This window comes from Melanostigma gelatinosum, assembly GCF_949748355.1.
Source record: "Melanostigma gelatinosum genome assembly, chromosome: 12".
NCBI lineage: Eukaryota > Metazoa > Chordata > Actinopteri > Perciformes > Zoarcidae > Melanostigma > Melanostigma gelatinosum.
This window is the reverse complement of record NC_136645.1, coordinates 4552145-4564425: the sequence shown is the minus strand read 5'-3', so window position 1 is coordinate 4564425 and position 12281 is coordinate 4552145. Positions and strand designations below refer to the sequence as shown.

General features: G+C 42.7%; 1 protein-coding gene across 1 annotated transcript in view; it reads left to right on the top strand.

Moving 5' to 3' along the window:
• Positions 1-12281, top strand: part of atrnl1a (attractin-like 1a) — a gene marked incomplete at its 5' end in the record, with an annotated part of 181203 nt that overhangs the window by 15384 nt on the left and 153538 nt on the right. The window contains 3 exons of the mRNA XM_079280116.1: positions 7343-7426; positions 9212-9325; positions 10274-10402. Coding sequence (XP_079136242.1) covers positions 7343-7426; positions 9212-9325; positions 10274-10402 — 327 coding nt within the window. The remainder of the gene's footprint in view (positions 1-7342; positions 7427-9211; positions 9326-10273; positions 10403-12281) is intronic.

Below are 12281 nucleotides of genomic sequence, written 5' to 3'. Positions count from 1 at the left end.
CAATACAAACCTAAATGCTGGAGAAATTGGAAACTGAATTCACCGCCAGTGGCGAGATAATAATGCACGTGATATAATGTGCGCTGGAGTCTGGGGCAGAGTCGATATATGGAGCTCAGAGGTTATTGTGGAGAGCATTTTTAATCTGTTCCCTCGGGGAATGAGAGCTAGAGATTTGTAAAAACTAACAAAATACAGTGAATTATTTGAGCATATATTGGAAATTCAATCATTGTGTGCCAGGCATGAGGTAATATGCTTCGACCATCATAGGATGATATGTAACCTTGCACACAAATTCAGTTCACAGTAGAGGGTAGACATCTTCTTTCCATAAGTAGAAAAAGCTCTGACATTTATAATAACGCATATTACGAAAACAAACTTCCATAACTCACACAGACAGTGAGTCTGTGTGAGTGATTGAATGTGTGTAAAATAAGTTCATCACGAACATTTAACAGGGCTGAATGACACACAATGAAAGTATTTTGTTACTGCTCACTTTCAATGACTTCTGAATGTATTTTAGCCACGTCAGCAGGAAAATATTTCATCATTTACTGTTCCAATTGGCACAGTTTGCAGACATTCATTGTCCACAGAGGACGCATCAACCCAATGACTATCGTCATCCTCTGACTTCTTCTTTCGAGCACCATTTGGTTGATATTTTTGGTTTTGAGTCAAATGTCTTACGACCATTGCCTTCCATTCCTTCAGTTCCTTCGTCAGGTCGAAATTATGATTCGTTGGAACATATGTGAGGTGTGTTAGCATCACAGAGCAGCTAGCACGGGCCCGTTTAGTGACCGTCACACTGTTCATGTCAGATTGTACCTCATGAAGGTCTGCTTTGCAGCTTTGTGTGTGGAATGCATGTTGTGATGACGCAGTCTGGTTTGCTACCAGAAGGCAGCAAAGGACATTTGATTGAACAGTGAAAATGTATGAGCGGTTCTAAAATGTTAGTAGATACATCTCATGCAATCTGAGTCTCTGCACTGCTTTTTTCACTGGTGTTACCTCATAAAAATGAACTTTAGTTCACGTCCCACTGTGGCAGGGTGTAACTTTCTTCCACTTTGATATTCACAGCTGCTGAAGCAAACTAAATACATGTACAGAATTCAAATTGGCACCTTTTTATTGATTCCCAATTTAACAGTAGAGGCCTGTGTCTCAGCTGAACAGGGCAAAACCTTTCATCATAAACTTTGTACGTGTTTTATTTTGCTTTATTGAATAGGTTTCCAGTAAAGAGCTGAAGTCTCATGATCTGTACACAGTTTGTAGCTTGTTCAGCTGCTCTTTGATGTAGAATGTGAAGGCTAACTGGTGAAAATGCCGTCTTTAATTGGGCACATTAAAGTGCTTCAGCGGCTGGATTCAAATAAAAGGCGTTTTGTGAAAGTGAGAGTCCCCGCAACCACGAGAGGTCCTTGAGCATGCAGCCAACACTGGCCGACAAGATCCAGCAGAATGCGCAACAGTCTGACGGCAGTGAGCAATGCAATCTATTGCTTCTGCAGAGAAAATAAACCTCTTTGAAGTCAGATGAAACGATCAGTGCCGGCGAGTTTAGAGTCTAGATTTGAATGCAGGGGAGGAGTTTGACTGGCCAGTGTGTTGTGCATAGTTGTGGATTTTACGGTTCATTGGAATGAGTCATTGCCTTGAAGCTGTGTTTTCTAAATATGGTCATTGAAGACTGTATAGGCAGGGAGCGGTATTATTCTTGGAGGACTTTCAAGGCTGTGAATTTTTATGATTTCTTTTTTTCAAACGTGTGTCTTTTCACATGAGGGAGGGCATTGTTGCAAAGTGATGTCACTTCTGAACAACTCTCCCTCCTTTAACACTCTGATTCCTGATGCAGTGTAGTGAGAGGGGTTAAGCTGACCGTACGACGACGGCGTTCAGGGATAAAAAGAGTCTGAAGTTCCTCACAGTCGATTTGGGTTAGGGGTTAGAAGTTGTTGTTCAGTTACAAACAGCGACATTTAGTTCCGTCCTGTTGGTACTGGCGGGGATGTCGCTCTCAGCTGACTCCACGCCGTCACTGGAAGCCTTTGTATGGGTGGTTGTGGCTGTTTTGCGATTTTGTGCGTCTCTCATGCATGGATGTGTCGCCAGGCTGTTGTGCAGTCCAGTGGTTACTGAATGTCTGTCTTGTTGTAGCACAGGAGAGAGAAAATCAATACAACAAGGCGGTTTTTTTTCATGCGTCCTGTAAAACACACCGACCTGTCGGTTTAACTCCAAACTTAATTTTCTTATTTTTCTTTTCTTTCAGGGGACTGGACAGTCTACTTAACTTTGGTGGTGTAGTTCAGTCGGAGAGGGAGGCAGTCGCGGCGTAACGTCTCACTGTCTGGTCACATCTCTGCTGTTACAACTCAAAAGCTAATTCCAGCGTAATTAGATTTCATGTTGCCATTAAAGCGCATTAAGTTTAAAATCTGCTGATGCTGTGTGATGTGTGACACTGTAGAATAGAAGTCCAGCCTTTGGCAAAGGCTCCTGGGAGCTGTAGTTGGAACTCATTTCCGTCCTCATAAAATATGTATTTAATGTCGATTTTTTTGAATATATATTTAAAACTTGCACTGCTTACAACTGTACTCACTAAAGCCAGCAGTGTTCGTCCGCCTCCTGCTAGTCTGTTGCTGGTTTCTTGGCCTCTGCCACAAGTGTTCATCAGTGAAATAGCATGAAATCCAGGGACCCTGGGGGGCCGCTCATCGAAAACATTCCTCCATTGTGTCCGGCCAATGAAATTAAATTGACGTTGACTCAACCATGTGACAAATTAATGTTCTGGCTTCTTTGAATAACAAAGTACCACCTGACTAATCGCTCATTGGTCATCTTACTGTAGGAGTCATTCATATTTAATGATACGAGTGTTTACTTCTTTAATTCTATTTTTCTACAATGTTTTATGAATGTTTGCAGCTTTGTACTTCTTGCAAAGCAAAGAAATATTAATTATGATGTTATTAAGGCAACACCGGTAATATCTGAAGATAAAATCGTGTAATAGCTGGAAATCTAGAAGCCGGATGCAGATATCGCCAACACATCCTGAGAGAACTTATTGTCTTCGTAAGTGTCTGTTTATGACAAAGAAGATGTTTGTGTTCCATGACTATTGTGTGTGACAGAGCTGGGCGGTAAAACATGTGTTGGGTTAGCGTTGATGGTCGACCTCTGAAGGCGGTGACAGAGAAAACAGGAGATTTGTACCTTCATTACCTGAAGACATGGGTCTCTCTCTCTCTCTCTCTCTCTCTCTCTCTCTCCCCCATCCATTTGTCTGTCTATCCCTCATGCATCTGTCTTCTGTACGCCATCAATTATTCACCCCGAGCAGATGAATATTTCAAAGGGTGCCGGACTCTCTTCCTCTACCTCATCCCCTCGTCCCTGTCTCCGTTTTATCTCTCGTCTTCCTCATCTGTCTCCGCCTTCATGCTTCCTCTGCCGCCATCACCCTCTCATGCTTGTCGTGTGTGTGTCATCATTTGTAACTTCAGCTGGCTGCGAGTGTGTGTGTGTGTGTGTGTGTTGGCCTCATGTCTGCAAGTGTGCACATAAAGTATGCGCGTCTTCTTCTGTCAGGCTTTTTTTGGAGAGGATTAATGGAAGAGGCGTTTTTGAAGTGATGGTTTGTTGGGGCTGTCGGAGGCCACTCCAGTCAGCTCCTCATTAACTATGAATGGGTTCTACCTTTCGCATGTTTTCATAGGCCAGTTTTTCACTTAACCAAGAAATACGTGAGGAGAGCCACACCACGGCTTTGTCCCGACTCTATTCCTTAAGCTTGAAACTTTAATTGTAAGCACTGGCCTGAGTGAAAACGGACTCAGCGATTCGCACCGTTGTCTCAAAGCTCCAGCTGACTGGAGCCTTTCTTCATGTTCTCCACCTGTCTGTGCAGGTCTCCAGCCTCCTCCCACAGGACAAAGACATCTTATACTGCAGTTGCCAATGTGAATGAATCTGAGTGTGAATCTGTCCGTATGTGTCGGTTCTGTAATGGACTGTCTCTCACTGTGGCAGGCTCCATCCCTCTCCATTCCCACCCGGGGGACAGGTTCAAGGCTTGGTTCAAGCATTTGTAAATTGCAGAAACATATTTTTGTTTTGTTGTATATAAAATGTACACTGTACAAATGACTGACACTCATTGGCTGCTTTCTTTCTAGCTGTCACTTTGACTCATATATTTGCCATTGTTCTGAAGACCCATTATTCCAAAACACCAATATTCTGAAAAGTGCTATTAGATGATATTAGATGTTAAAGGAAGTGCACACATGCGACACTTAATGACTTTATTCTTTGTTCATTTTGTTTTGTTTTAGTTCAGAACTATGCATTCTGTTATCTTTTTATGTTTAAATCTCAAATGGGAAGTGAGATGTGGTCTTCATTTTGAGAAATGTAAGCATTAAAAACACTACTGCAGTAATTATACAGGACGAAATACAATATCATACACTCCACAGTATTCATGCATCATCTTCAGCAAGAAACCATTGAGATAAAATACATAGTTTCCGTCGTCGTCGTCAATAACATCATCATTTGAGTCGGGCATAACAGCAACATGACTGGAATATTCTGTCTTCTAATCTGGGATTAGAGCCAGAGGATCAAACTGTGATCATCAGCTGGAGAGACGGGAGAGATGGAGAGAAGAGGAAGAAGTGAGGGAGGATGAGAGATGGCTCCGAAGAGGAGACAAAACAAAAGGCCTGAGCCTGCCCTTTTCTTTAGCACTCCTTTTTTTAACCTCTTTCCAACCTCACGTGTCTGTGAGTGTGTTCATATGTGCTCTCTGTGTGTGTGTGTGTGTGTGTGTGTGTTTTATTGGCAGGATTCTAGCATTTGCTGTGGCTGTGTCCGGCTGCGCTGCAATCTGTTTGCTCTCCCTCGTTCTCTCCCTCGTTCTCTCTCGTTGCAGCACATTTGGCCCTGACGCGCTCTTAATCTCGTACCGACTGATGATGATGATGATGATGATCATGATGATGATGGTGTGTGTTTCTGCTTTGCTCCCTTTAAGGTCCATCCTTAAAGAGTGATCCAATTATAGTACTATCCGATCCAGAGTCAGACAGGGCCGGTCAGATGTCCTATGGTCTCTCGTAGAAAGACTGAGTTCACGCAGGAATGCAGTGTGTTTAGGTATCTAGGACAGTTCCTACCACCCCCACTGTTGTTTGTGACATTCACCAGCCGCTGGCGAGCCACCGATGTGGGCAGCGGCGGCGAGGATCAAGAGGGCAGAGGATGCAACGATAACCATTCAGTATCCAGAAACGTCTTAGGCCAAAGTAGAACTCCCAAACTTTACATTTTAGTTTCCGCTCACTTTCCTTCACAGCAAAAATAGATGAAGCTCACTCTGTTTGCTTCATTTTATTGTCATTTGATCTAATTTGATCTATTGATATGTTGTATTTAATCTCATTAAGTGCTTTATTGTAACTGGGTTTAGCTTGCTTCGACTCTGTTAAGCGCATTGTCGGGTTTAAATAAAAAAGAATCTCATTACACGCCTTCTTACCCAGAAGACACAATAAGCATTAGTTTCACTCCCTGTTTGTCTCGCTGCCTGTCTGATCTGGCAGCGTGCCAGTGTGGCCACAGTGAGACACACACACACACACACACACACACACACACACACACACACACACACACACACAGTAACAAACCGAGGCATACTGCGATGTCTTCAGCGCCCGTGATGCTGACGCGTGTTTGTTTGTGTGTGTGTGTGTGTGTGTGTGTGTGTGTCTCTTTCCATTTTCACCTTTTCCTTCTATGCAGCAACAGAATGGGATTACTTTGACTGACAGGTGTGGCCGGTGTTCAACCTACACACACGCATGCACTCGAGCCAACAATGTGATTATTACAATTGCCGTATGAATATGTCATATTGGGGTCGCCATGGCAACAGTGACACGCACGGCATTACCTTGACACGAGTGCGACGTCATGTTTTATCCGCTCAGAGGGAAATTGTTATTCTGCCGCCAGTGTTTCCTTCATTCGAGGCTCAGTCTGACATACTGACTGAGAACATTTACAGTATTCATGCATAATACTGATATATTGATTGATTTATATCTGCAGTACGGGGTTGGTTTCAGCATAAGGAAGCATTAAAGGGGAGGCCACACGTGAGCTCTATTTTTATCAAACTACCGTGAAAGGGAAAATAACCCACTTTAGTTTCAGGTTGAATAATGTAGGGACGGCTGTACTGCGTGTCTGCGATGCATGAATGAGACGGTTCTCCGTTTGGCCGAGCTGGTGAGTCTTATGTTACGCAGCAGCCAGGGCAAGAAAATATACTTAGCCGGAGTGCAGGATGCAGATGATGTGGCAGGTGTAACGTTAGATCTCTTTCAGCTGCTGATGAAACAGTATAGCAGGGCATGATGCTGTGGTACAACTTCCTGAGGAGGATTTTAATAAGATGAGCAGGTGAATTTCAGGTGTTGCAACATAATAAACGTGTTAACTATGATTAAAGTCGCTCGGCATTTTGGGAAATGCTTCTCTTCATTGTCTTGCAGAGTTGTTGTATGTTTTGTGGGTTGGGAGTCGGGGGAAAAAGTTGACTTAGCTTAGCATAAATGCCGGATGCAGCTCGCCTGGCTTTGTTTGGCAAGAAATGGTGCTTTTACTATCTCTTTCCCTAAAACCACGAATCCGATTTATTTTATCATTATTGATTAAAAGCCAAGAGAAAGAAAAACTCACTGACACACGCTTAAATAGTGTGTCAGGGACCCACAATTCACTCTGTTGATCCTCTATGCAGATGCTTAATTAGATGTCCAATTAGCATCATCTATCATCTCTAAAGGACATCTCGCAATCTGTATTTGATGCAAGCACATGAGGAATATTGAACATGCCAGAAAAGGGAGCAGAAAATCATTGAAACGGCTCGATATGAACGTCGCGTTCGATTGAGCCGATGCACCTTTGTACTGTCGCAGCAGCTGTGATTTAATTCATTCAAAGTTGTTTTTCAGAAAAACGACGTCAGTTTTCCAATGTTTTACCTCGTGGTGAACCAATTTTATTTTCCATGACTATTCCATTCATAATTGCCTAATCTGAATTGATTTAGATGTTTTTCATGTTGGAGGGTTTTTTCCGATGATTTTTCTTTCATGCATCTCTTTGTTTTCGAGGGGGGGGGGGGGTCACAAGATGGCTGTATTTCAAGGGCAGAAGTGGGTCAACAACACTGCAATTGCTCAGTCTCTTTTCTCCCCCCCCCCCCCCCCCACCTGTATGTTTCCTGTAGGTTAACAGACCTGTCAGGCATCCTCACAGATGGACCAGTAAACTACAAGTATAAGACCAAGTGCACCTGGCTCATAGAAGGATAGTAAGTATCACTGTGTGCGTTTCCCTCCTCTGTCATCATTTATCTTACTTTGTGATAAACTGTGATATTTCTTTGTATCTGGCTGAAGGGCTTCCGATAAAGAGAGCTTATATATATTTTATTTTACTGTATAAATAGAAGCAGTTTGTCTTCGTATTGTGGTCCATTGCTTTGTGCTCATTTACCGCTCAGAGATGCATGCACACAGAGATAGCTATGCAATGCTGTGTACATTTTATCACAAACTGAATGACACCTGCAACAAAACATCTGGAAAGAATACATTGCGTTACAATCTCTGTATACTCCGGGATGTCAGATTTGGCTGCAGATGTTCATTATCTCCATGGGAAACATTGAAGGAAGGTTCAGGCTCTGTAGAATATTTGAAAAGATGATATTTTTAGCTAAATCAAGTCCATTTCATGCATATCGCCTAAAATCCTAAAACTCAAATCTGAAATATGGATTGAATGCCACGAACTCCAGATATCTACGGCCCACTGAGGATGAATGAAATCTCTCACTTTTTCCACCACCAGCAGGTCAAAAGCTCCACTTAAATGACATCTATTGCATTCAAAAATGCATTGTTCCATACCTGCATGTTCTTTTGTCTCTATTTCACGTATCAATAATAACACACTTCACTCCCTTCCATCTACTATATGTCACTGATAAGTAAATGCACTCTTTGGCTAGAGAACAACCGTGTCTTTGTTCTTGTGCAACTGGATCCACTTGTACTAATTTGTCGCTCCCATCTACTCCTCGTTTGCTTGCATAGCTCAGTTTGCACATGAGAGTTGCTTCTGGCGGTTCTCAGAGCTTTAGTCTCACAGAGCTTTATCGGCCTTTGTTCAAACTATTGGGTACGCCTATATATAGACACACATAAAGGGACGTTTGACACTGGTTACTTTTGGATAAAATAGATCCAAAAGTCTGTCTGTTTTTGCAAAATCAATTTGCCACATTGCCTTTAGTGTCGATATTCATGGTCCCCGGAGGATGATTTCTGATGACTTTGTTTTTCATTTAGTGCCACCATTAGGTCAGAAAATGACTGTCCGACCAAGAATCTAATCCAAAAAAAAAAATCTTCTGAATATTCATCTGGTGCCAAGTGAACGTATATCTACTTTTAACTTTTCTGCAGCATCATTATCAGATCAAAAATCCCACTTGTACACAAAAAATATCTAAATGAAATATTATATTGATATAAACTATCGACATGACATTTACTGAGCACATGCATGTGTCCAGGAGGATACATCCTTGCAGCATTCCCTCTTGTGCGTTCCTTTCCACTTTCAGGCCCACGTCCAGAACAGCAAAATATCTGCATGTTGCTTGTTTGAACACTTATTATATTTACATGGACATTTGTATCCTGGTTTTAAGGATACTGAGGCAGGTACAATAAACACTTTTAGCATATACAGGTGTCCCAAAATTGGAACAAGAGCTTATTTCAGAGTTCTGAAACCATCCATTATCTTTTTCTGAAGATGGCGATTTATTGGAGGGGGTTATGAAACCAGAATATACACAAAAAAAAGAGCATAATTGGGATAATAGTGCACATGGAAACACACCTTTTGCAGCGTCTCGGAGACTTGTGAAACCACGATGACTAGCAAAACATATTTTCTGAGGCACTGTGTGTCAATTTGTGATCACAGGCGAGCATGAAATGAAGCATATAGGTAATCTATATTCATCAGATGTATTTTTTATCGGACCCATGTGTTGTGTCTCCTCTCGCTCCCTGCCTCCCAGTCCTAATGCAGTACTCAGGCTGCGCTTCAATCACTTCGCCACAGAGTGCAGCTGGGACCACATGTACGTCTATGATGGAGACTCCATTTACGGCCCTTTGATTGCTGTCTTCAGGTGAGCGCCCGCCATTCTGGGTAGGAGGAAGCTGTGAGAGGGGAGGGGGGGGGGGGGGTATGGAAATAGCTCAGGTAGCCTTTGGCACAGCTTCAATAGCTCCGACAATTTTTCCCTTATGCAGTCAAATGACTCCACATTTAGGCAAACAAAGGGCCTCATAATTAACATAGTACCACAATGCAGCAATAATAGAAAGAAAATATTGCAATTGCTCACATCAGCCCTGAAAACCACTTGTTTCTGGAGCTTTATCACATATATTCAATCCCCCCCCCCCCCCCCACAAAGGACAATCTACAAGCATGTGGGTGGCGCTCTTTTATTCCACAAGAATTCATTAAAAAAACAGCAATGCCACAATAATTTAACAACCCCCTTATCTCATGTTGAGAGTTCAGTTGCTTCCAGGATATGAAGGAGCTAATTTGGCCTATTCCAACCACGGAAAGATGATCTGGCATTTGAATATACAAAAGCCTAGACTTGCGTAGCATAATTACCAACAATAAATAAGCTTACATTGTTTATTATAGATGGGTACATACTTGTGTTGGGGAAAGAAGGCGATGGTCGCCGCAGGGAGGAGGCTTTGAGTCGGATTCATTTTGGACAAGTGTGCATTCGCGGTGCATTGCATTTATTAAAAGAGACAAGCGGAGCAAAGAAGAAACCACCAACCCCCAACTGTAAAACCTCATCAAACAGATAAAGACGAAATATGACTCTGCACTGCAATGGTGTTTTACTTTAAGGCTAATTGCCGTCATAGTTTTAGTGGGGCATGCAATTGCTGAAATGGAATCTTTTTTTATCTTATAGCTCTCCAGTGGTGCTTTTAGAGTATTTCTAAATGCTTTTACCATTATTACTTACTTATTATTACTTATTTTGGGGGGGTTACTGTCTGTCTTTCTCAGTCTCATTCTCTTTCTGTCTCTTTCTCAGTGGTCTAGTAGTACCAGAGACGAGGGGCAATGAGACGGTCCCGGAGGTAGTGACGACGTCCGGCTACGCTCTGCTCCACTTCTTCAGCGACGCTGCCTACAACCTGACCGGCTTCAGCATCGCCTACTCGTACGTCCAGACGTCAAACGCCTTTCACTCTTTTAATCATCTCTCTTCCCCCTTCTGAGTCTGATATTTAAATGTCTGACAAACCCATTGTACACGACATGCCCCGCAGCAATCAGCAGGCAAAGTTAGCAACTGGCTAACTGGTGATGAAAGTGGATCAACTAGCATCTAAAGAGACATATTATTTTACCCAGGAGTTGGTGGAGACCACAAAAAGAGTGTGCATTTTGAACATATAACTAAATGAATGACACTGTAGCTGCATGTCTGGATGTGTAAGTCGGTAGCTGTTTGGTAATACCATAGCGAGACTTCATACCATGTGTTTGAAGCTTGTTAAGCAGCTGGATGCGGTGCCTCTTTCAGCCTTCGCCCTGAAGATAAACGTATATATTCAGGTCGTACAAGATGTCGTGGATCTGCTATGATCCTGTGAGCTAAATGAATTCAATAAGCTGTAGGTGGCTAATGTCATTACATACATTTAACACTTGACCTGTAGAAAAAACGCAATGCCGGAAACATAAAACTCTTTGATATGTCTCCTTAATGAGTCCAATTAAGAGGATATTGAACTGGGGAACCTCCGACCCGAGAATGAATAACTGGGACACTTAATGGAACCGAGTCATCGCTAATGAAATTAGTTTCACCTGTTCCTGCTAAAATGAATCAAAATGTCTGCTGTTAAAAAGGGCCGTTGTACCGGCTGCCTGAAGGTATGCAATGGTTTTATCCTGTTAAGTTAATGATAGTTTGTCCGTGCATCCTTTCATATGACTTCAGCTAAAAAGAAAACCTCATTAGTATGAGGCGGAAGCAGTGCTTTTATTATACTTAAAGCAACTAAATGTGCTTTTGAGGAAAGATGGTGTTACATTTAGTAAATGACCCTCTTCATAGTAAAAAAAACGCCTCAAATAAAAAATGCTTTCAACTTGAGCCGCTTCATGCAGTCATCCAGCTGTTACCTAAGCGCAGTTAGCCAAAGTCAACGCCAACATCAATGTCTCTACAGTTGGTACGTCAAAAAATGTGAACGCACATAATTTAAGACGGTTTGCTCCAAAATGTTAACGTACATTTGGGTTGTTTTAAGCTGTTTGGACAATAAACGACCGCTGGTGTTGATCTGGTGAGCACAGTCTTCGTTGTACTGCTTTTGTTTCCCAACCTTACTCAAAGGTCACTTGTACAGAACAGTACTGTGCGTCTGTATATACGCCATGTCACCACATCTTACCCACAGACACAAACCAGGCTACTTTGCGCCAGTAGTGATGGGTCATGATGGAAAATGTAATATGGGTATGTAAGGCTGGGGTTGGTTGGTTGGCACACAGCTATTTTCTGGTCACAGAAACAAAAATGGAACATTAAGATGTTTTATTTCTTCATCCCTCACTCAGCATATCTACCGAAGCAGAGAAGGAAGTCGCTGTCCTTCTGTGTGTGTGTTGTTATCCAACTTCTCCTTGCTCTGTTAGCTCTGTTAGCTGGCCCGGCGTGGCATGCTTAAGTGCATGTTAGTGCGTGCGAGTGTGCCTCACTGGTTAACTCACGGCCTCTGCACTACCCCAACGGAGAGCGCCGTTGCTGCGCTTCCGCCCTGCGGTCCCCCCCTCAGGTAAACGCCGTTAGCTCCGACAGCACTTTTGCTGTAGTTCGCACTGTTCGTGCCGTTAGCGCCGTTAGCACCATTAGCTGCCGTTTTGCCATCGCCATGTTGAGAGCTGTTGAGAGGCAATCTGCACGCTCCCAATCTCAGATCCTGCATCTCATTATTTTCATCTCAGTTTTTTATTCCTCCAGATGAATTCAATGTTTTGTAACTTTAGCATCTTAACATTGTGCCAACCAAACCCAATGTGATGGGTTT